Source organism: Peromyscus eremicus, chromosome 12 (genome assembly GCF_949786415.1).
Source record: "Peromyscus eremicus chromosome 12, PerEre_H2_v1, whole genome shotgun sequence".
Lineage (NCBI taxonomy): Eukaryota > Metazoa > Chordata > Mammalia > Rodentia > Cricetidae > Peromyscus > Peromyscus eremicus.
The window spans coordinates 31,307,555-31,333,437 of NC_081428.1; the positions used below are offsets into that span (position 1 = coordinate 31,307,555).

At 40.5% G+C, this 25,883-nt stretch overlaps 1 protein-coding gene across 1 annotated transcript; it reads left to right on the forward strand.

Moving 5' to 3' along the window:
- The first annotated feature begins 277 nt into the window (after nucleotides 1-277).
- Nucleotides 278-25,146, forward strand: Chmp2b (charged multivesicular body protein 2B). Its single transcript, XM_059277414.1, has 6 exons — nucleotides 278-458; nucleotides 13,605-13,696; nucleotides 17,150-17,344; nucleotides 18,811-18,913; nucleotides 23,737-23,843; nucleotides 24,019-25,146. The coding sequence occupies exons 1-6, from the start codon at nucleotides 425-427 to the stop codon at nucleotides 24,127-24,129; spliced, it is 642 nt and encodes a 213-aa protein (XP_059133397.1). The 5' UTR covers nucleotides 278-424; the 3' UTR covers nucleotides 24,130-25,146.
- The last annotated feature ends 737 nt before the right edge of the window (nucleotides 25,147-25,883 follow it).

Consider the following 25,883-nt stretch of genomic DNA (forward strand, 5'->3'; position numbering starts at 1 on the left):
AAACCAACCGAGTACCGCTGCGGACGGACACGGAGACAACCTGCCGGGCCAGCCTGCATCTTGGCTGCTCGCGACCCGGAGTCGGGAAGAGCGGGCAGCCTCCGAAGTGAGGGCAGCGCCGCGGCTTCAGACGCGCAGTGCGCAGGCGTCCCCCGCAGAATGCGCAGGCGCCGCCGAGAAGTGACTTCTCCAAAAAGTGTCTTAGTTCCCGGTCACCTGAGCGCCCGGGACGCCGTCGCGGGAGCCTCGCGGAGCCACGCCTGCCGCAGGTCGTGTCCCGAGACTCCCCTGCCTCCGCTCGCCCCCCGCCGCCACCACCCGCCGCTGCGAGCCGTCCTCAGGCTCCGTCCTCACTGTCCCTTTCCCCAGAACCGGGCCGGACCGAACCGGGCCGAGCTGGGCCGCCCGGGCGCGGCCGCTGACCATGGCGTCCCTCTTCAAGAAGAAGACCGTGGACGGTGAGTTCAAGGCCCGGCTCCTCCGCCCCGGGAAGGGCTCGGGGGGCTCGGGCTGCGGCTCGGCGCTGTCCCCCCCCTCCCGGGGTGGGCCCAGGTCGGCGGCCCCACAGGTGACCGTGGCTGCGTCACTCCGGCTCCGCAGCCTCACCTGGGCGCTTGGTCCTCCCGATCGCGCTCACCCCACCCTGGGTTTCTTTCCTTTTCTTTTTTCCACCTCCGCTTTCGAAGGGATTCTGAGCCTTCCGAGGAGGCAGAGCAGGACTGGCCCTCGGGCTGTCGTTAGACTTGGCGACTTGATGAATTTCTGGGTGGTTTCTCCCGCTGGTGTGTTGTTCCCTTCCGTGGAGACGTCCCCACTCCCTGACTTCAGAAAGGGGAGCCTGTGTGCTTAGTGGAGGACCAGGCAGGGGGTGGCAGCGGGGTCCACTTCGGAAATGAACTTGGGGGCCCGGCTGGCTGTACCTTTACAGATACACCTCAGCATTACAGATAGGAAAGACTCCAGTAGAAAAATAGGACCAAGGGAAGGGTCCGGGTTTAGTGTCTGTCCATAGTGCAGATTTCTCCTTTATGATTATCTTTTGCCAACTAAAGTGGGAGATGTGTAATTTCCGTAGAAGTTCGCATTTTTAGAAATACTTATATTGTTTCAGGTGGCTCAGTGCCATCTTGTGAAGAGGGGGAAAAGTGTATGTACTGGAATGTACAAGTTTAGAGACATTCATAGGCAGTGGTGTCGTGTGTATGTTATACGTGGCTACCCCAGGTGTTAAAGTCATACCAAGTTGTTTAAAAATGGCTTTTCATTGCATGTCGAGCCCAGGTGGTTGTTGGTTCAAGCAAATAATCACGCCTTTGTGAAGGTTCTAACCCAACCACAAAAGGAGCAGTGGTAGCTAGACTGTGATTGGTACAAACCCAGAGCTCAGTCCTGAGTTGGGGGTAACTCCTTCATTTCTTTGTGTTCACTGTTCCAGTGCCAGATTTGGGGGGTGGGGGGGGGGTAACAAAGACACCATCTCTACCCTACTATGTGACCGTTCATTTCAACATGGGGTGTCATTTTATCTCCATCAAACAGCACAATGCAGTTTTGCTTCTTCTTTGTGACTGATTTTTTTTTGTCATTGTTTTGACTTTTTACTAATTGAGAAGCAACATTTTCAGCGTCTGGAATAGCTGTTAACTTGCCATGTGACATCACACAATACATGAGATGGATTTGATGGGTGATTTCCTGAGAATATTGTTTAATCTTTGACGTGACACTTTTGTTTTCTTTCCAGTGCTTCGGGTACCAGTTCTGTGATACTCCTTAGTTATTGTATTCTACTCCCTCCTGGATTACTACTATACATGTTTTATATATAGTAGTAATCTTTACTATATGCATATTCACTATAATTTTAGATATCGATAATGAGAATTTACTAAGCACAGGAAAAAGTGGGTTCCTTTCTCACTTTGATAGCACAAATTAGTCATTTTTAGCAGTAAGCTCCAGATATTCTAGTCTTAATATCTGTTAAATATCCTCAAAGGCAAGCCTCAGTTTTATGCCTTCTGGTATTTCTGACTACCTAGTGACTTATACTTGAAGTTTAGAGGAGGTGGGAAGAGACAATGAAGGTGTGCAGGGAAGGTATATGACTGCACATTGATCTGCAGTTGAGTTAGTCTTAATAACAGCAGTTAATCTTTTTTTTTTTCTGAACAGACTTTTAGGGAAAAAGTCCTAAGGACTTTGCTAGGTACAATACTACTAAATTAAAAGTCTGTGTGTGACATTTCTGAATGTGAATTTGGATCCCATGTACATTTGCTCCATGTACCAATTTGCAGACTTGACATCTTCTTAAATTAGCATATTAATTCAATTCATTTGCTCATGCCTTAATTGTGGGTTTACATTTTCATCATTTTACTTTAGAGCTTTATGGATGTTTATTTTCCTTGTTAAAGGACAGGGCTCTTGTTTTGTATCAAAGGTGACAGCACTCCTCTCAATAATGAGACATTATGTAATGAAATTTAATGTATTTCTGTGCATTGCTCTCAGTTCCCTGGGCAACATTATCGATCATACGATCTTTTACTGTATGCTGACTTTGTATCTGTTCTCACAGTAATGAAATTCTGATATATAAGGGAAATAGGTAGCTGGTTGTGGATCTGTGGAATAATTGAATCTTTTCGTCTCTGGATTGGCTGGAAGAATTATATACTGTATCATTAAAGACCACTGCACATGTAAATTAAAAAGGGAGACAACATTAGAACACATTACTATTCAGAGTTATGTTTAATTCATTTTGACACAAAGATGAACAAGTCTCTGCCGTGTATACTTGGTTATGGAAATTAATGAGAGGTGTATCTCAATGCCACTGAAGAGAAGGATTCCTTCCGATTTGAAATTACAATTGAGCACTTGATTTCTACTTTCTGAGTTGTATTAGATGAACATACGCTGTGTATAATCTGTTTACCATCAGTGTCTTTACTTCTGTGTGGACAAATAGTAACCTGTTCACTGAAGAGAATTATGAACCTGTTAGGCCAGCATTCCATTAGGACTTATCATTCCTGCCTTTGAACAACTGAAGTGCTGGGGGTAGGGGTGGAGCTAGCAATAGAGGGAGTGAACAAGGCAGTGGGTTTGATCCCAGAACTGGGAAACACAGTGCCCTTCTCTTTTGTTTTCCTGGCTTGAGATAAGGTCTCACATTGTAGCCCAGCTTGCCCCGGTGACCCACTGTCTCAGCTTCCCCCCATGGGGGGAATGACAGGCATACATCACCATGCCCAGCTGAAATAGGTAACTGCTGAAGTTATTTGAACACTGTCATTTTTACATGAGATTTTCAATGAGACAGTTTCAGATCTTTCTAGAAAACAGTGCTGTGCTAGGAGTGTGTATGCTGTGCTTATTCGATTCTCATGAAGCCTGTGGTAGAAGCTCAGCTGTCACCACCTTTGTCTTGATGGGGAAACTGGGTGCAGAGGGCCTGAGTGAGCTGCTCGGAATCAAAGATGTACTCAGTAGCGGAAGTGGGAGCTCACCCTAGTAAGTGTAATCACTGCCTGGTTTTTCTTAGAGATTGACCACATGGCGTGCAGACGATAACCTTGTTAATTTTGTGAAGTTGTCCACTTGTTTTTCACTTTTGTCTATAAATCGGACTGTTCTCTTTGAGTTAGTAATAAAAGCTTAATTTCCATCTTGGAAATGACTCCACTTTTTTGAAGGTCCCTGTACCTCAGCATTTTCTGAGAATCTCCCGGCCTTCATGTTGGTCTCTTGAAGAAGTGATGCATCATCTCATCATCCTTAGGAGTGCCTCCCTCCTCCGTTCTCAGCAGCGTGTACTGTGTATCATGACGTGACACAACTCTTGCTTAGGGCATCACTGATCACAATAAAGAGTCATTTTTAATGATTATCTCTGAGGCCTGTGCTTACTTTGATCTTTATAATCTCTTCCTCAAAATGCTTTCTTTTGGCTTTTAGGACCCAATACTTTAAAAAAAAGACTTACTTATATTTGTGCCTGTGCGTGTGTGTGTGTGTGTGTGTGTGTGTGTGTGTGTGTGTGTGTGTGTGTTTGTGCATGCCTATGTGTGTAAATGCCACATTTGCAGGTACCTGCCAAGACCAGAAGAGGGCATTAGATCCTCTGGACCTGGAATTATAGACGCTGTGCAACCTGGGTGCTGGGAACTGAACTTGGGTCCTCCACTGCAGAGTCAGCTTTCCAGCTCCCAACACTCTTTGAACTTTCCTTTACCCTGGGTTTTTGTGTTTGGTTGAGTTTTTCTTTTCTTTTCTTTTCTTTTTTTTTTTTTTTTTTTTTTTTTTTTTTTTTTTTTTTTTTTTTTTGGTTTTTCAAGACAGGGTTTCTCTGTGTAGCTTTGCGCCTTTCCTGGAACTCACTTGGTAGTCCAGGCTGGCCTCGAACTCACAGAGATCCACCTGCCTCTGCCTCCCAAGTGCTGGGATTAAAGGTGTGCGCCACCACCGCCCGGCGAGTTTTTCTTTTCTTTTTTAAAACTATCCCTCAAATGTTAGGATCTGTCTTGGGCTACCATTGTATAATCTCTCACTACACCATCTGTTTTTTATGATACTTATAATTTACATGATATTGTATCTAAATTTTTTTTCTATTTTTGTTTAAAACCATTATATCCACTAATTTGCTGACTCTCTGCATATAGTTTTCTAAAGCAACAGGAATCAGAGAACCCAGAGGAACTTAACTCTCTCTTAAAATTCTCTCCTTCCAGGGCTCAGTCTTCTAGTGTGGTTAATGCTGATTTCACCTCCTTCCTTTCATGATTACTGAGTCACTAATTTCAGGTCTTCCCCTTTTGCCCCTTAGATATTTGACATGTTCCTGTGTGTGTCTGTAGCTCCCTGTTCTAATTCTGATCCTCCTTGTCTTGCGCTTCAGCACAGCAGCCTTCTGCTTTAATTTCCTCAGCTCTCTACATCCTTTATCTGCAAACTTGATTGTGTGATTGTTCTATGGCAGCTCAAGGCTGTTGCTCCTCAGAGTACACTTTTCCATGGACCTCTGGTACCCAACAGTAAGCTCTTTCAATAATACCCACCTTGCCTTGTTCTGACATGCTTTCGTTTTTGCCATGTCCCAGTCTTAGTATCCTTCAGTGATGTTCTTCTATTCATCTGTATACTGAAAATCGGTCGGTCTTTTTCACCCTGACATATTTTTACTTAGGATTCCCATGAACCGAGAATTCTCTTTTCCTTTCCTCCAGTTTTGTCCTTCAGGAAGCCTTCCCTCATGCAAAGTGCAGAAGAAATACATCACTTCTGTTCCTACATCTTGACATCTGCATCCCTACCATCCTTCACTGGAACTAAACTTTTTTTGTACTACCAAAGAGGGCTTATTCTAGTCTTTCCTGCCTTCCATATTGGTTTCAGTCTTCAGCCATATTAAAATAGTTCTCTAGTAGTTTATAGTATAGAGAGCACAACCCTAAAATGTTCTCTCCCGAGACCCTGAGCCTGCTGATGTGTCTATCAGTGCCACTACTCACGGTGAGCCCTGCAGTGAGTTTGAAGAATGCTGTATAGAGAGGAGCAGAGCTTCTTGGCTTCTGCTTCTTGGATCACTCATATGTGCTGGTTATCCACAACTGGTGGGTTTTGACTAAGTTGGAATAAATCTGCCAAGAAGTCTGTTGTGGTCCCACGTTTATGAACCATTAAGAAGGAAAGTACCACCTCTAGCAACTGAATCTCTTTCAGAAAAAATGTCTTTTTTTCCAGGATAAAAGACAGCAACAGCATTGTGGTATGAGCAGTATTCAGATCTTGCATAGAATGCTAAGTGTCCCCTTAGTGATTATTACCCTGAATATTGTAGATCTCACATTTTACACTCTATTTTCCCTATATTCTTGACATACTAAAGAAAAACAACGAATTGAATGTGGGATTCAAGGGCATGGTACGGTTGTCATACTCTTTTTCTTAACTGGTTTTAGACCAACATCAAGTACCAGCCTTTGATGTTTCTTACCCTTGTTAACAGAAGTTCTCTGCATTTTCAGAAGAGATCACTCTAGGAAAATGGCTTCCCTTTTATCTCCCCCCGTCCCCCACTTCATGACAAGCACAAATGAGACTAGGTTTGCTGGCACGTGCCCATCCCGGAAGCTTTCCGGAGCATTTAAAGAAGCTGGTATTTGAAAACTTTGCTTGAATGGATTCTTCAGACTTTGATGATGTTTGATACCTGTGGGAGACGGAATAAAAATTTGCCGCCTATGCTGCCGTAGGGCTTGTCTCTCCCATTTTGTCTACCTCTTCCTTCCATGCAAGTCCTACTGTTTCACTTCAACCCATTTCTTTTATTGAGTTAATTCATCGTATAAATAATAGGGTTTCATTATGATATTTTTATGCATGCCTGTAATGTACTTGGATCGTACCCATCCCCATTCTCCTCACATATCATTCTTCAAACCTATGAGCCTGAGTTGTTTATCTCTCTTGGCTGGAGTAAAGCTGTTGGCATGGAGGTCTCCTGTCCTGAATCTTGCAGTCATTCCTGCTTTTGCTGTACTGAGTATTAGAATGTAATTAAGTGGACACTGCCCTCCAAGCTGTTGTTTTACACAATTCCTAAAGCCTGAGAAATATTTGATTTGCTTGCATGGGAAATTCTGATTCTTCCTCACTTTACTCTCCTGCCTGAGTCAGTCTGGTTTTTAGAGCCTTCTAGGAACTGATCCCTAATGTTTCCTTCATTTTTATTCTTTGCCTGTGAGTTTATACCACTTTCTCAAGGTTTCTTCTTCTCACTGACTCTAAAAAATAGTATATCTGCAGACTCAGGACCAATTTTCACTCTATTCCTTGTCTAATTCTACCAAATGTTTAGCTGAACTCACATTCAGGGCATCTATTCCCAGGTATTACTGGGGTTTGGACAGTACTAGTACCGCTGCCCTGGTGTCCACTCTTGCTCCTGATTCTAGCTGCTGCAGTTTACAGAAAAAGGCTCAAAGAGTGTCTTCCAATAAAGCAGAATGGAGGGATATTTTGTGGTTTTTTTTTTTAAGATTTATTGTATTTCTTTATGTGTATGAGTGTTTTACCTGTGTGTATGTATGTGTACCATGTGCATGCTTGGTGCCCACAGAGCTCAGAACCAACAGGGCATTGGAACCCCTGGGACTAGAGTTACAGACAGTTGTGCTGCTGGGAATGAAAGCCACATCCTTTATAAGAGCAACAAGCATGAATCAGCTTTCCAGGGCAGATTGTTTAGGCTTTGCCCTCATCTCATGTGATAGTTAGGATAACTGATAAGCAGTAAAATTGCTGAAATAAAATGATTTTTCTCAGAGGAATGCATTTAAAAGTATAAAATTCTGTTTTCAGACTGAAGTCCCTATGGCCTTTGAGGGCCTCAGGGCATGCTGTGTGATAGCACAGCATGGCTGTCTAGGGACCAGGTAGAGTCCCAGCTGATGTGATAGGCTTGATAATGCCTCCGCTCTCCTGACGGTAATCCTGAGCTGCCCTTAGGCCTGGAACAAACCTTTCCCTTTCCCTCCCAAAGGGTACTTCATTCTCTATTAGTCACAAATTAGTATGATTCTGTTTATAGTTTATTATCACTTTTTGGTTCTATATTCAAATGTGCAAATTATATGCAAGTGATCAGAGTACTGGAAGTGAGCGGTAAGTCAAGTTAGAACTTGGCTTCAAATCTCGGTAGGAAAGTATAGTGAGAGACCTCTTTATTTTATTTTATTTTATTTTTTACTTTTTATTATAATTTATTTATTTATTTGTTTTAGTTTTTACTTTTTCAAGACAGGGTTTCTCTGTGTAGCCTTGACTGTGCTGGAACTCACTCTGTAGACCAGGCTGATCTTGAACTCAAAGAGATCCCCTGGGTCTGCTTCTCCAATGCTGGGATTAAAGGCGTGTGCTATCACCTCCTGGCAACCCTTTTGTTTTAAATTTATATTTTCTGGACTTACTTTTCTAAACATATAAACTCAACTGATTTGGATCCTGAAAAGTCAAAAAGACCTTTTCTGATTGTATCTGGCTGTAATCTTGCTACCCAGGTCTAGGTACTTGCAATTCATTAAGAAAAGATCCTAATAAGGTTGAGATTGGCATTTACTACCCAACATGAAGCTGACCTGGGTGACAGAGGGTTAGGTGACATTCAACCCTTTCTGCCTCTGAATGAATGAATAGTAACAGGGAGCAGCATACTGTATCACTTACACACTTCGGGACATTTTTGCAGTTTGCAAGCGCCACCCATTGTGAAGTACATCACAACAGCCTTCCAAGGTGGCTGAAGGGGTGGTTCTTAAGAACTCCAGGACACAGCCTATTGCCTAAAGAAAGAAGCAAGGGATGCATGGGAAGGAAGCACTGTGTCTCTTCCGTGTCAGCAGGGGCCTGCACTTGCTTCTGCCATTGTCATGGCGCATGTTAAAAATAGAAATGTTCTACTGGACTACATCTGGATGCTTGCCATTCAGAAGACAGTACTCAGAAGCAGAGAGTCAGCAAGGGATCAGGATATTTCAGCAGGCCCCAGAAGGTAGAAGGAGAGGCTCATAGTTACCAAATTCAGTCTTGGGGAATGGAAGTATTTAAAAGGGGCCTTAGAGGGGGAAGCCTATCTGGAAGTATTTAAAAGGGGTCTTAGAGGGGAAGATTATCAGCAGCATGCTGAGTAGGCTCGTCTTCAACCGGAGTGTGGGTCTCCTCTTTGACTTTTTGAATCTGTAGCGGGAATAGTACAAGCAACTGTGACCTCTGGTATTTTGTTTAAATAGATATACAGCTTTTCTTGTGGTTAAAATTCACTGATACATAGCATTAGAGCATAAGGAAGGGTTACAGTCCCATTTTATCTGAAGGCTGTTGCATGTGTTGGGGTCTACTGAACTCTGAAGAACGAGATAATTTCGTATCTTATAACCATGTAGGTGTTTTTCTGTTTAGAAATGAGGATGCAGCCGGGCGGTGGTGACGCATGCCTTTAATCCCAGCACTCAGGAGGCAGAGGCAGGCAGATCTCTGAGTTCAAGGCCAGCCTGGGCTACAGAGTGAGTTCCAGGAAAGGCACAAAACTACACAGAGAAACCCTGTATCGAAAAACCCAAAAAAATTAAAATAAAAGAAAGAAATTTTTTAAAAAATTTAAAAAAAAAAGAAATGAGGATACAGGAAAGATTAGGGGTACAGTCTTCGCAAGAGGCAGAGGGAAGCCAAGGGCAAGGGGAGGGCATATAACCTTACAGAGATTGCTTAGAGGAGCAGCTACTGTTCGGAGCCCAAAATTCAGGGATGGCTCATTATTTCAATGATCCATGTCGCCACTGTACAAAGATATCAGTCATAGTTTAGATTTTAATGCTCAGTCATCCTTCCCAATAACAATAGATCTTATTGTATCTTTAAGTAATAAGTTAAATATGCTTGATAACATTTTCCTTTATTTATCACAAGTTTTGAATATCATAAGATCACTCCTAGATATAATATATTGACATGGAACAGACATAAACATACCACTATATGTGCTGAAACCAAAACTCTTGAGCCTGAGGAATCTCTGAAATAAAAGAGGTATTGAGCTAGCCAAAGAGGACCACATCCTGAGACAGGATTCTGCAACTTCCTGTTGCAAAGCTGGAAAGCAGTTGGACCCTGTTCACAGGCCTAGAGCTGCTGTGTTTTGAACTGAAACATCTAAGGAAGGAAAGCATGACTGTTTACATGAGCCCTGCACTGGGTGGTGTTGAGTTGGGCAAAGTTCAGGTATAGCACATCCTCTAATAAGTGATTGTTACCTTTGAAGTGGTTGGGGCCACAAGCAGGACACATGCTGCCTAGAGCTTCATGATAGGACTCCAAGGATAGGACTTCATGTTTTAACACATAGGACTGTGGAGTAAAGTGTGTGAAGGAAGGAAATTCGATCCGAGAACCCACATAAAAGCCAGACCCCGTGGCCGCGCTTGAAATGGCAGTGCTGGAGAGGAGGAGACCAGGCAGAGAGATTCCCGGGGTTCGCTGGCCAGCCTGCCTATCTGGGAAGCTCTTTCAGGGATCCCCAGGCGAGGGAGAAACCCTGCTCAAATGACAAGGTGGATGGCGCCTCATAAAGAACCAGCGAGGCTGACTTTGCCTCCACATGTGCACGTGCGCTCTCTCTCTCTCTCTCTCTCTCTCTCTCTCTCTCTCTCTCTCTCTCTCTCTCTCACACACACACACACACACACACACACACACACACAATTTTAACACATTCACATATATGAAGCAGTTTTCGTTACTGCTGATACTTAATTTACCCCATCTCTCCCTCTTTCATCTTCCACCCCTGAATTTAAGCTTAGACATCTCAGGATTTTTTTTTCTCACTATATGGATCTTCTACTCTTAAAGAACTTGTGTCTTAGAATGAAATCCAATCTAAGAAGTAAATCAAGTGAAAAATAAAGTTGACCTTTAAAACATTAAAAATATCTCAACCTTTTTATGTTATTCCTTCTGAATTATCCAGAAGACCAAACCATTAAATGTGTGTTTCACATATGGAGTACATAAGAAAATGGCGGAGTAATTTGTTTGTTTTATAGACTGCTGCTGTTGCCTCATATGAAAAGACATTTTACTGTCTTTTCCTACTTACCATAATATGTTTTAAAGTGTTATGATTATGTTTTAGTATGTAACATTAGATGCTCTGAGTTTATAGCTTAGCACTGTTTAAATATTAATAGGTCTATTAACAACTGTAAGGCTGTGGAATATGCAGTAGTTAATTTTCTTTATTTTTTCCTTTTATGATATACAGTGTCAGTTAATGTATGCATAGTTACATAAAATTAAAGTAAAATTGAATTATCTTTCATTAAACTGTTGGGCTTCATTATAATATTTTTTTTAATCGAAGATGTCCTTATCTAGCCTGGACTCTAATTCTTAGACAGCAAGTGAGTGTCTGTCTCAACATTTTAGTGTGGACACTGGTTATCCAGCCTTAGAACACACATGTGATATAAGGACTCCTTCAGAGACTGATCTGCTATAGATGGAGTCATGTGCCCAGGTCTTGTCTCTTTCTGACTACATAGTCTACAGCTTGCCCTTCATGCTGGTAGTTTCTTGGGACAGCTCTCAGAGCTCAGGGAAGTGCCTTCCTTGTTTCCTATGATCATTTTATCATGAAGAGTATCACATGGGGGGAGGGACATGAAGCGTTTCTACAGCTGCTCTGGGTACTCTACCATCCTGGGAGCACAACAGTGTGGTCCCCAGTTGGAAAACGTTGGCTTGCTTTCCTCCCTGACAAGCCTTGATAGTCCAGTTGATAGAATCCTCCACTGCTGAGTTCTAGGGAGGGGGTTGCTGTCCATCCCTCACACTGTAGCTATCAGTAGATAAACTTCTTGATTTCCTGTTAAAATTCTTGTTGATTCATCGTAAATGAGATGTCATTTCAATACATACATACATTATGTAATGTTAAGTTTGGTTAAATATGTCTGTCTACTCAGATGGTAAAACCCTTCATACTTCTTTCCTTTAGCTTTTTCAAATGTGCACTACCCCACTGCTCTCTGCAGTATAGTGGCCCACCGAAACTATTGCTCACATCTAATCTAACTTAGAACTGTATCGTTAAAGCATCAAATACCTGGAAGGAGCAGCTTAGAAAGGGAATATTTTGGCTCTTTGTTTGTGTGGCAGGAAAGGGATGCAGAAGGAGTTCCTTGGCACTGGAGTAGCAGGGGTGTGCAGTGGCTGGTCACATCCCTTTGGTAGTTAGGAAGTACTGAGCTCATACCAGAAGCATGCTGCACCATAACCTAATAGACCCCTAAGCATTCTTCCTCTAGCCCAGTGCGTCTCAACCTTCCTAACACTGAGACCCTTTAATACAGTTCCTCATGTTGTGATGACCCCAACCATAAAATTATTTCATTGCTACATCATAATATTGTAATATTGCTACTGTTATGAATTTTAATGTAAGTATCTGATAGGCAGGATATCTGTGCAACCCCCAAAGGGGTTACAACCCACAGGTTGAGAACCACTGCTCTAGCCAGACCCATTTCTTTCTTTCTTTCTTTCTTTCTTTCTTTCTTTTTTTTTTTTTTTTTTTGGTTTTTCGAGACAGGGTTTCTCTGTGTAGTTTTGGTGCCTTTCCTGGAACTTGCTCTGTAGACCAAGCTGGCCTGGAACTCATAGAGATCCACCTGCCTCTGCCTCCCGAGTGCTGGGATTAAAGGCATGCACCACCACCTCCCGGCAAGACCCATTTCTTAAAGATTCCAAACCTCCTAAAATAGTGCCACTAGCTGGAGACAACTCTTCAAACACATGAGCCTTTGGGGACTTATCTACTCAAATCACAGTAGAGTGCAGTCTCCACCTCTTCCCGCCTTCCTTCAGTCGCCTTCCTTCAGTCCCCAGCCTTTGGAAACCTCCATACTAGTCTCAGCATCTGTGGAAGCATCTCTTAGATTTTGCATATTAGTGCAATCAGGTGCTACTTTTCTTTCTGTACTCATCTTATTTTACCTAATGATCGTTAGTTCCAAAGGACTCCAGCTCCATCCAGGTTGTCACAAATGACAGAATTTTATTCATGTAAATAATATTCCATTAGGAATGCATACCACATTTTCCTTCTACATCATCAGGTAATGGATACTTAGGTTACTTCCATTTCTTGACTATTGTGAATAGTGTTGCTTTAAAAATGTGAGTGCAGATGTCTCTCTTACACTGATTTCATTTACTTTGGCTATATAACTGGAAATGAACTGTTAAATCATTTGGTAGCTAAAGTTTTAATTTTTTTGAAATTTCAATTCTGTTTTTGATGATGTCTGTACTGATTTACATTTCTACCAGCAGTGTGTGAGAGTTCTTCATACCCTCACTGGCCCCTCCCCTTTTCCTTAATAGTCATCCTCACTCACAGTCCACTTCTGTCTTATATATGTATCCCCCTGATAACTAGTGTCGAGAATTTTATTTGTTTATTGGCTACTGAGGTCCATATGCATTCTGGATATCAATCCTCTGTCATATGTATAGCTTGAGAATGTTCTCTCTAAGTCTTTGTAAGTCTCTCACTCTGTAAGTTGTAGTTAAAATCTGCATTTGCTTCGTTGAAAATCTGTTGTTTCATACCAATAAGACTTAACTATACAAAAAAAGATTCAATAAATATATAATGTGTGTTCTTTTCTGAAATCCATATAGTGCTGGAGTAGAGAGGTATAAAGGTTACGTGTGTGTGTGTGTGTGTGTGTGTGTGTGTGTGTTGGAGTTGGAGGAGGTTGTTACATGTGCAATATGAAATTGTATAATAATTCTCTAAGATAAATTTTTAAGCACTGCATATTTGAACAGATCTTTCTATTCTTTATATAATCTGTGGTTATAATAGATATTTTAATATTTGATTAGTTTGTAGTATATTAAATTGAAAGAAAAAATTAGCATCTAGTCAAAGTTTCCTTTTTTGTTACATTCCCTTAGTCCAGTATTTTAAGCGGTATTGAGGAAATTCTTACAGTTATAACTTCAGGTTTCTTTTGTGGTTCTAGATGTAATAAAGGAACAGAATCGAGAGTTGCGGGGCACACAGAGGGCTATAATCAGAGATCGAGCAGCCTTAGAGAAACAGGAAAAACAGCTGGTGAGTAGAACACTGAATTTCAGGAAAACTCTAAAATACATTGGGAAATTAGTGTTGAATCATCACCTAACTCAAACCAGGCAGTGAACAAGAGGTAAGTGATTCGCCTGTAGGAAATCATCCACACTTCATCCCTTGCTGAGTGTTCCGCTTTTTGTATTGTGTCATTTGTTGGCTTTTATCAGAATTCTGTTTTCTGTTGATATAGGATCAAATTATTCCATTTCATGAAGATTATGAATGTCTAGGAATAAGTATTTCTTAAAATGGATCTACCTTCTTGATGACATTAAAAATAAAAAAATAGTCATAGAAAACATGTAATAAATAATAATACCTAGGTGTCTTACATGGTCTTTTAAAGATGATTGTTCCATGACAGCTTATTTTTAATTAGATGGATGTGGCTCATCTTACAATTTTCTTTATGCTATATATTTACATGCATGTTGCCCCTGATCTTAAAGTAGCTTTACTGAGCTATAAGATACATGCAATAAGTTGTACATATTTAGAGTATACCATTGATACTTTAAGTATATTCCCGGAAAGAGAAAGCAATAAACACAGGCATTGTTCCCCAAAACTTCTGATGCCTTATGAAATCCTTCCTTTCCGTCCTTTCTGTCCATACTGATGTCCCTATATTCATTTGTGTTTCTAAAATTGTATAAAGATGTAATCACAAGGAACTCCTTTTTGTTTCTTTAAGCACAGTTAACTTTGAGGTTAATCATTGCCTCCACATATATGATGGGTATTGTTCTGTTTTATGCATGTTTCCTAATTTATCTGTTTGCTACTCAAGTGTGCAAATGGTTTTTTCCAGATTTTTTCATTAGTTGAAGTTTCTATATATATTCAAATGAATTTCTTGTACATTTTCATTTCTTCTAGTTAGTTACTTGAAGTGAGATACATATTTTACTTTATATAAGAAAGTAGTGCTAAACAGTTTGCAAAGAGTCTACATTGTTTTCTCTTTGCACTGGCAATGGGTGAATTGCAGCTGGAGTGCAGTCCTTCATTTGAACCATTCTATGGAGGTGGATGGTGACCCTGAATTGTACCTCACTCGTCATTAGTGATGCTGAGCTTCTCTTTTAAGGAGTCTCATGCCCATTTACAGATACTCTTTGCCAAAATGCCTAGTTTTACTCATGTCCCTTCATCAAACTAGTTTGTAAAGTTTCATTTTTTATTTGTGTGTGTGTGTACGTGTGTGTGGTCTCTTCTGCTGTGAGGTCAGAAGAGAGTGGAATTACTTTGTAGGTAAAATTATAACAGTTGTGATTCTACACACACGCATACACACACACACACACACACACACACACACACGGATGCTGGGAACCAAGCACAAGCAAGTGCTCGTAGCCTCTGAGCCGTCTCTCCTGCCCTTACCACCTTTCCTGACTCTTTGATCAATAGTTGTTTGTGCTTGGGTACAAGTGCCTCAGTAAGAGCTCACTTTGCAGATGTGCTCTGGTTCCTCTGGTGCTAGCTAGAGGGGCGCACTTCGCATCCATGGAGATGTGTAACCTGGGTAGCAGCTTGCCTTGCCTTACCGGTAGTGAGCCAGACTCCAAGTGTGGCTCTTCCTGGACTCTGTCCTGCACTGATAGGACTTTTCTCAAGCCCAGGGCCATGCTGCTGTCCTTACTGTCATTTCATAGTAGACTTAAAGTTAGAAAAAACTTCACCTGAGGCTTCCTTTTTCTCAGAATCCTTTCGGGTATTTCATGTTTCCAGGGAACTTTAGAACAAACCTGTTACTTCTTACAGAAATGACTAGATTTTGATTGGAGTTACATTAAATGTGTAAATTATTGGAAAGAATTAACATTGTAACAATAAGTCTTACTGTCCGTGAGTGTTTTTATATATCTCTCTTGTCTGGTATACTTACAGGTGTACCAAGTTTTTTATGTATATCTTGGATCCTACAAGCCTCCTCGATTCGTTTATTCTTGTAGCCTTTTATACATGCCATGAGGGTCCTACATCACTGGATCATAGCATCATGAATAAGAAAGGCTTTATGTCTTCATTTCCTGTCTTGGAACCTTTTTTATAATATACTTTTATGAAGTCTTTGAGAATTTCATACAATGTGGTTTGATTGTATTCGTCCCCCGACTCCTCCCAGATTGCCCCTGCCTCCACTTTATGGCCCCTAGTTACCTACAAATTGCACACTGTTGAGTGTTTTGATGCTATCTTATACCACCCACCTCTATCCCACCCAAGAACTGAATCCACTCTTTCTTTGTCCGCACTGTACACACTGCCCACCCCTGATCACTGGTTATCAGATCAGTTGCTGTGGTGTTTGCGGCCAAGTAATCCTTATGTTACTTTAAAACAGTTCCAAACTGTTAAGAGTGATGATGCTGAGAGTTCACATATAGCAGAGGAAAGAATGTACATTCTTTTCCTTAAAGGAAGGCAGAAGTTTATCACACACACACACACACACACACACACACACACACACACACACAAACTGCAGACAGAGCCAAATCATTACTGTACTATGATATATATATATATATATATATATATATATATATATACATATACATTTAAACTGCAGACTATGATATATACGTGTGTGTGTGTGTGTGTGTGTGTGTGTGTGTGTGTGTGTGTGTGTATGTACATCATAGTACAGTAGTGGTTTGGCTCTGTCTGCAGTTTCAGGCATCATTGGGATCTTGACACATGGCTGCAGGTAAGAGGAAACAACTGTAGTTGAAATGACTCTAGCAGCCTGTTTAAGAGAAGGGTTGATATCCCTGACTCGGGTGCATTTTATATTTGACTGTTTCTTCTTTCAGTCTCGTCAGTTGTAATCAACATACTGTGAAACACAGTTAACACATGTGTACACACTTAGAATTGACCTGAGAGTTTTGTGTTTTGGTCCCTTTATCATTATGAGATGATATTTTTTTTTACTTCTGGCAATATCTCTTGTTCTTAAATTTATTTGATCTGATATTAGTATAGCCACTCCAGATTTGTAGACTTTGGTAAGTATATATTTTCTTTTTAAGACACCTTTGCGCTTACATTTAAGATTGGTTTCTTGAGGTAGCATATAGTTGGATTTGGTAGTACACATTCCAGAAGTTGCTTTTTCAGTGATATATAAGGTGGAGAATTTGTTTCAATGCAGTTATCTGTATTACTAACTTTACTATCTCAGTATTTTCTTTGTCATACTATTTTTCTTACCTACTTTTGGATGTTCACTTGGTATTTTCTCCTGGGCTATGCATGTACTGTTTCATAAACTTGCTCTATGGTCACAAATGAGGGTAACAGTGTGAACGTGTGACTTAGCCTCTCAAGCATGCTTCCTCTCCATGACTTTATGCTAATATTCATCAAGCTAATCACTGAGAACTACCCCTTGATTGTATTCCCTTATCTTTTTTGTCTTCTTAGGAATTAGAAATTAAGAAGATGGCCAAGATAGGTAATAAAGACGCTTGCAGGGTTTTAGCTAAGCAGCTTGTCCATCTACGAAAACAGAAGACAAGAACTTTTGCTGTAAGCTCAAAAGTCACGTCTATGTCCACACAAACAAAAGTGATGAATTCCCAGATGAAGATGGCCGGTGCCATGTCTACCACTGCAAAGGTAACTGGGAGCTTTGGTGTCTTTTTATCAGGGATATATAAGTATTGATATTCAAATTAGATTTTAGAGCACTTTCTGGTACATCTGTGGTACAAAAATCTTAGTTATTAGTATAATGAGTTATAATACTAGATTATCCAAGTAATTGATTCTTAGTTATTAGTATGTTATAAAGTAAGGACATTCAGCCGGGCGGGGGTGACGCACACCTTTAATCTCAACACTCGGGAGGCAGAGCCAGGCGGGTCTCTGTGAGTTCGAGGCCAGCCAGGTCTACAGAGCGAGATCCAGGACAGGCACCAAAGCTACACAGAGAAACCCTGTCTCAAAAAAAAAAAAAAAAAAAAAAAAAAAAAAAAAGTAAGGACATTCACATTTTCCAAAGATTACTTGAAGTTTCAAAGTTTTTGTCAGAAAACTTGGGGCTTTCTTTTTTATATCTGACTACTTTTTGAGTAATAATTTCTTCTTGATTCACTTTTGTAAATGTTCAGAACCACACATGAATACTGTAAATGGAAACTTCTGCATTTCAGGAACTTACATTTAATTATATGTGTGTGTTTATATATACATGTTCATACACTGTGTGTGTGTGATCAGTACTTTAACTGTTGGTTTCAAGGACTCTGATCTTTCCTGTCACTGATTGAAAATACACAAGAGCAAGTAGTTTTGATCTCCTCTGTAGTCTTACAGTGGCCAGAACTAAAAGTCTGAGTAATTTGGTTCTATGATGATCACATAGCTAGACTTTGTACCAGTGTTGAGGGGAACAACTACCCTGTAGTTTTCCTGTAAATGATAGACTCAGAAGTGATACCTAATGTGCTTTTGCCACCCACAGGTATCTGAATTGGAATTCTTAATTAAATGTCTTCGGAACATATTCTTTGGTCAGCAAGTGTTTGTTCAAGTACTCAAGCAGTTCAGATGAAATGGCTACACAGAGCCTGTCACCTCTGTAAGAGGCAGCTAAGGAGATAGAGTGTCTGCAGGACTCTAAAACTTGGCTCACACTCAGGTGACATTTCACAGAATAGTGTGACCTTGTGCAAATTACTGAGCCACCTCTGCCTCTGCTGGCCATTTGTAATGGGGGAAGGCAAGGAAGTACCACCTGAAGTTCTTGTGTTTCGAATGTCACTTGACTTACGATTAGTGCATGTAGAGTGCTTAGAGCAGAGAGGAGCACTTATGAAGGGCGAGTGTGTGCGACAGTCCTGTGCCAGGGGCGAGTACACACCTTTCAGGAGATAAAGGTCAGTGTGCTGACAGAGCTGTAGTGGAGGAGGAGTCTATCTTGTTAAATGGATTTCAGGTGTTAGCTTCCACAGATAAGTGTTTGAATTTGACTTAACCCTGGCTCAGTCACAAGACTGTATTTGATGTGGCTGCCTAAAGACTTACTCCATCGATGGCTTTCCTAATTACGTAGCTGCCATGACTCTTTTCATTTCTTAAAGACAATGCAAGCAGTCAACAAGAAGATGGATCCACAGAAGACACTACAAACGATGCAGAATTTCCAGAAGGAAAACATGAAAATGGAAATGACTGAAGAAATGAGTAAGTTTAAGAAACGTGTAGTGTTCTCCTCCCCTAATTAACCAAGTCCATGTCCCAGCAATCCCATGCTCACAGGTAGTGAAACCAGACGTGGTACCAGCATGATAGACATCTGTGTAATGACTCAATATTCCTTCAGTGTTTTAACTGAAGTGGAAGGGGAGGTAATAAATATGCTTTGCCTGTGAACACATAGAGACCTGGCAGCATGCAATGGACTTCCACAGGCCCAAGCTGTGGGGTCCCAGTACTAAGAAGGGAAAGTGGACATGATCTCCCCTGCTCAACCAAGAAGATATCTAATTGACAACCACCTGCAAAGGAAAAATTCCCAGTGAAGTCTCTGCCTAGAACAACTGCACTTAGAGACAGGCCCCAACCCCAGCAGTACAAGGCCAACTCCGAATGAACTCAGTGCTAATTTTGCAGGGGTCTTTTCTCATACTGCTTTGTCTGGGCATTTTTTAACTTACTAATCTCTTGCTTATATATAATAGTTTCCAATTCTGTTCTATTCTGACTTATTTTTGTTTGTTTGTTTGTTTGCTTGTTGTTAATTGGCTTGTTTGTTTTCTAAAGGGAGAGAAAGACAGAATGGAGTTGGATAGGTCTAGGGAGGTGGGAAGGATCTAGGAGGGATGAGGGAGGAGAAACCATGAATAGACTATATTGTATGAAAAAAAAATGTGTTTTCAGTTAAAAAAAAAGATACTGGGCCATAATTTCATCAGCGAATGGCCTTACCAGTTTTTAATTTTCCTGGGTAGTATAAAATAGTAGTTTTCACAGTCTCAATGTGGTTGTCACACTGGAGACCGTCCCCGTGAGAGGAGAGGCATGGAGATCCTGCTTGTGCTTTATGTCACAAAATATCATTAGATTTTAGATTGCAAATATAGTGTGGGGGAAAAAAAACAAAACGGTGACTAAGAGGAAGTGGCCTCCACCCAGCATTGTTACTGAGGCTGTAGCACATTTCTGCCCTGTGTTTTCCTGGATTTGTAGAAGTGAGAGCACATGCAGCCGTGAACGCCTTCTTCATTTTCAGAGTCATGACAGTATAACACAGACAGGCACTCTCTCCGGAAAATAGTGTTAGTGTCGGGCTGAGGATGCGGCTGAGTTACACAGTGGTTGCCTAACACGCTTAAGGCCCTGGTTTGCTTCCCAGCACTGAATAAAATAAAAATAAAAATCGTTTTAGTATATCACTTATTATCATCAATACATCTTTATTAAGCTCTTTATTTTCATCAACAGGGTTGTTCCAAATTTTCAGTTTATTTGACAAGCTTTCTTTGAAACTGAGTATGTTTTACTTTGTTGATTCTTTAAATCTCCTGAGATTATAAACTAAGATTTGTTTATGAGACCCCAAACTTCTTCCCAACAAAATGGCCCCACTGTTTATTTTACTAATAATGACTGAGTGGCCCTTCAGCACACTCTGGTCAATAGTGAAACATTTGTGTGTCAGCATTTTGTACCGTGCTATCATTTTCTGGGTGGGTCTGTGTGGGTCTCTGCTGGTTTAGCTCCACTCACTTGCTAGCGTTTTAGTTCAGTCATCTAATGTAGCAGCAAACAGCACCTTTTAAACTTGCTACATTAGCACACTAGCTAATAGTCTCCTGTTTTGTATTAGAGTGTCTCCTTTTCTTCTTGGTGATGATTATACTGTGACTGTCTTCACTGATAGTTCAGAGTTGTTGACTTTCTATTTCATGCCTTTGAAAAACAAACAAACCATCAAACCCTCCACCTCCTCTTCTGCAGGGATCCCTAAGCCCTGAGAGGAGGGATTTGATGGAGATATCCCATTTACCGCTGAGTGCCCCAAGTTCTCTCACCCTACATACTGTCTTGCTGTGAGTCTGTTTGTTCCCATCTGCTGCAGGAGGAAGGTTCTCTGATGATGGCTGAGCAAGGCTCTTATCTATATAGCGGAAGGTCACTAGGAGTCATTGTATTGCTACTTTGTGTGTGTGTGTGTGTGTGTGTGTGTGTAACACTAGTATTTGGTTTTATCCTAATTCCTTGGGCTATTTTGTCTCAGATCCTTAGTCACCCAAGAGTCTGGAATATGGGTCCATCTCGTGAAGTGGGCCTTAAGTCAAATCATATAGGTGGGTTACTACCACAAGCTCATGCCACATTGCTCAAACTTGTCCACATTCAAGCTTTGGGAATGTGGCAAGTGTTTACATCTTTGTCACATGTCTGCTGTCTTCTGATTGTGCTTCTGCAGTGCTCGTTCATATTCTGTCCCTCTTCACCTCTTCTGTGGAACTTCTTCATTTAGACCAGTGGTTCTCAACCTTCCTAATCCTGGGACCCTTTAATACAGTTCCTCATGTTGTGCTGACCCCCATCCATACAGTTATTTTGTTGCTACTTCATAATTCTAATTTTGCTACTGTTATGAATTGTAATGTAAAAAGCTGATATGTAACCCCTGTGAAAGGGTCTTTCAACCCTTTGAAAGGATCCTTTGACCCCCCAAAGGGGTTGAGAACCACTGATTTAGACCTTCCCAGACCTGGCTTCTCACCTGCCTTGCTGCCATTACTATTCAGGTTACATGCTGCTGAAGTAATACTCTAGAAGCTTACTTCTGGAGCATCCTGACCAGATTCTTGCAGTGGGTTATTGCTTACCACAGAGTAACCAAAACAAATACAAGAAAAAGCATATACAAAAAATAAAGCACTTTTTTAGGAATGATGTGATAGGCCAGTATGAATTCGGAGCCACAGAAAGGCAAAATGACTTGCTCTCAAAGCTGCTTAGTACTAAATACAAGAAGTGAGATCATAATTTGAATCTAATTTATGTCTTAATGTATGCTTGGAAATGATATTCTATGATATTCCATGTTTGTCATAAGCTTTTTAGCCCTTTCTAAATTTACTTTTTACTTTAACAAGCCAAATTTTTACTATTATAATCAACATCAAGCTTGGTTATTAATATCAGGGCCACCAAAAGCTAATGTGCACTGAGATCACAGATAGGTCTAACTTTTTTTCCAGTGTTGGATTTAAGACCTGTGATTTCAGATATTACATGAGACGTCTCATAACATTGCTTGCCATCTTCTGTTGAAAGGAACATTAATGTAGCTGGAGTTTTCTCTCCAAGTTCTGCCAAGCCCCGGCAGTCCCTTAGCCCACTTACAAAATAAACATACAGACGCTTATATTATTTAAACTGCTCAGCCATTAGCTCAGGCCTACCATTGTCTAGCTCTTACTCTTATATTCAGCCCATTTCTATTAATCTATACTTTGCCACGTGGCTCATGGCTTACTGGTACCTTACATCTTCCTTGTCCTGGCGGTGGCTGCAGTCTCTCCCCCTGCCTTCTACTTCCCAGAATTTTCCTCTCTGCTTGTCCCGCCTATACTTCCTGCCTGGCTATTGGCCAATCAGTGTTTTATTCACTAACCAATCAGAGAAACACATTTGACATACAGAACATCCCACAGCACATTAAGGTTGAAAATGTTTGTGCTGTGGTCATTCTCCAGATACTCCACTACTTCATGTAATATCCCCTGGGAGCCATAGCTCATAAGCCCATGATGTAGGTTGTGAGCTGTTGCAATAGTAAGCTAGGATATGCTAAGAACTCCCTGTAGATACCGTCTCACTAACAGATGCTCAGTCTGTAACCGGAAGTCCACTTGCCAGTTTGATTACAAGGAGATCAAAGTAGGTTACCTGTCTTGTTTTCCCTTTCATTTTCTCTGAATATTTTGGGTTATTCCTGTCGTAGGTCAATTCCTCCCTCCACACAAACACACCCCTTTCTTGTCCTTTTCAAAATCCCACCTTTGATTACCAAGCAAGCAGAAGAGATTCCTCTTGTATTGTCCCTGTTGCTTCTGCGTGCATCTCCGTTGGGTCGAATCTTGTTCCTTCCTCCAGGTCTGTCTTACAGGTGGCTTCCGGTGGGATGTGCTCTCTTTTTGCTGAAGTTATTGAATGTTTATTCCATATACAATCTATTGCTTTTTGTTTTCCATTTGAGAATAAAGCAGAAGTCTTCATTTATCAACTGTTCTTCCATTGTGTGAATACTACATGGCAGACCCATGTGTGCCCATATTCAAAATAAATATGTAATCCCAGCTTTTCCCAAAACCAAAAATACCCTCTATCACTTAACGTGATGCCCTGTACTCAGACTCTTTCAATGCACATTTTGAGTAGGAAAGGAAGGAAAGATGGTGATAGCATTAATAAACTTGCAGGGCAAAATTGATTATTTTTAGGACAAATTTAATAGAATATTCAACCATACATTTTATTAAAATATTCTACGTATATCTTGAATGTTAATATAAGAAATAATGCAAATATTAGCAAACACCTTGATTCTTGCAAGTTTTTTCTTGTCTAGGTTTAACAGCTCAGTGGATACCATTTGTGGAATCATATTTAAAAACTATGAGCCTGGAGCTGTAACTGTCACATGGGTTTTGTTCATTCAAGACCTAGTTTTATAAATCACGTTATCCTTTTTTTTTTTTTTCTGGTGCTGGAGCTCAAACTCAGGGTCCTGTGCAGTGATCCCAATGTTGCTCAGGTTTGTTTATCCATGGGATTGCATGTTAAAAATGGCATTGTTTCTAATGTATTGGCTCAGGAAGGTGTTTATCAGTATGTGGATTAACAAAGTTCTATAGTTTGTTGGTCCCACTAAATTTGCTTTTTCATTATCAAAAATATGTATATATTGGTTATAGCTCACAAATATAAATTAAACTTGTAACACATTGGAAAATAATCACTTAGTTCCCCTTTCTTTTCCCTCCTAGTCAATGACACTCTCGATGACATCTTTGACGGTTCTGATGATGAAGAAGAAAGCCAGGACATTGTGAATCAAGTTCTTGACGAAATTGGAATCGAAATCTCTGGAAAGGTGAGAACAGCTTCTTTTCATAATGAGAAAGGCTGTTGCCACTGTGGTCAGTTGCTTTGTTTGGCCCATTAATGCTACCTGCATGTTTTTGGTGTGTGTCACCAGAAAGTGTGTCCTCTGTCCTCATTCAGATGCTTGCTGACTTTTTTTTCCTCTCATTTTGTTTGGGATATAGATGGCCAAAGCTCCGTCAGCTGCCAGAAGCTTACCATCTGCCTCCACTTCAAAGGCTACAATCTCCGATGAAGAGATTGAACGGCAACTCAAAGCTCTAGGGGTGGATTAGATCAAGAAGCCATACTATTTTCACTTTCTTACAATTATTTGATCTAAAGTGGGTCCGGTGTCGATTCCCTTTACAATACATAGTCATTTTGCTACAATGAAGACCATGAGTGAACAGTTGTGTCCTGACCCATGGCTATTTTGAATCTTTTGCCAAAGAATGCCAGTGATGAAAAAATGGGAGCAGTTGGGTTGACTAGAGCCACTAAGGTCTGATGATGTGTGCAAACTGAGTTCTTTTCTGCATGGCCTAGAGAAGCAGTGTCATTACTTAGTGTCGGGGTGTGTGCTAAATCTTTTACACCGAAACCAGAGTTCTTTTCAACGCCAGTCGGCGCCAACTTAAAGAGACTTGTAAAAATATTAAAGGTATATCGTTAATTCTGTATCTGTTGCTTGTCCTTTGTAGACAGTTATGTTAAGACCACAGGCGGTGCAGCTGCCAACTTATTTTTAAACCATCTAAAGAAGAGTGCTATTTAAACATCTGTCTTAAAAACCATCAGCAGCTTTTACTTTTCTTCCATTTTTTCCCCCTTTGGGAGAACATTCTAGTTGGTAAGTTTATTACCTTTCAAAATGTGCTTGGCACCTGCCTTAAATAGCACAAACATATTGTGCACATCTTTAAATTATTTTAACTGGCAAAAAAAAGAATTACATTTTAAAATAAAGTTGAGTCTTAGAACAGTTACTCAAGCTGTCTTGTAAAGCTTATAAAAGCGAAGTGGATATAATTAGCAAAATGAAGAAAGAAGACACTGAATTAATAACATTTTATAGTAATGAAAGCACACTTTGGTCTTTCTTCCAAGAACTGAGACTTTCTCCGTATAAATTCTAACTTAGTCTGTGTTGAATTTTGAATTGTATTAATATACACATTAAACCCTCTAAATTGAAGCCATTCTTCCAAATGAAGTACTACTGCTGTGACGATACTTGACTTAGATTTCTAAAGTAAAAACATTTTTGTTTTGTTTTGTTTTTGGTAAATAAACTGCAACTTTGTCAGAAATTACTGCCTAAAGTGCATCATTGTTTTAGCAGTACTTTCAAAAGTAAGTTAGCTATGTGATATAGAGAGCAGGAGAAAGGGAAGGATGCCACAGAGTTAGAAGTAGAAGTAGAATTAGGTTGTTTTGAAGAATGATGTTGTAATATTTGGATTCTGACACATCCCAACACAGAAACCGTAGGAACTCCAATCAGTGTAAGCTGGCGAATCCCTAGGGATGGACCTTTGGACTGTTGGATAACAAAGGCAGATACATACTGCAACTTTATCCTTGGCACAGATATGTACAAGGGGTAGAAGTTCCGCCCTCTGCTTCAGAACCCACAACCATCGGAGAGAAGGCCTCAGTCCTAATGGTCTGAAGTGCACAATTCACGGTATCCCTGAGCGGGAATGAATCCAGACATCATCGTACTGTATCATCGGGTGTTGCACCCAAACATGTTTTGGATGTACATAGTAATGCTGTCTAACCTAATTTACTTTCTTGTTTACATGTGGGAGCTTTGAGTTTTAAGATTATTTTGTCTGGGAAAAAAAAAACTCAATAAAGGTTTATTGCTCTTATCCATTTTTTCTTAACTCCTTTACTTTGTTTTTATTGCTGTTAAGACTAGAAATTTTGCATATATCTAGTAGTTTAAACAGAATAATTTTTGCTATTTTTCTATAAGGAAGATTAGGTAGCTGTACTACTTAAATTTTATAAAATCACAGAAAATGCCTTTTTTTAAGAA

Coding starts and splice junctions, on each gene's coding strand:
- Chmp2b (XM_059277414.1), top strand. CDS start 425: ATGGCGTCCCTCTTCAAGAAGAAGACCGTGGACG. Junction 17,345..18,810: donor CCATGTCTACCACTGCAAAG/GTAACTGGGAGC, acceptor CATTTCTTAAAG/ACAATGCAAGCAGTCAACAA. Junction 18,914..23,736: donor GGAAATGACTGAAGAAATGA/GTAAGTTTAAGA, acceptor TTTCCCTCCTAG/TCAATGACACTCTCGATGAC.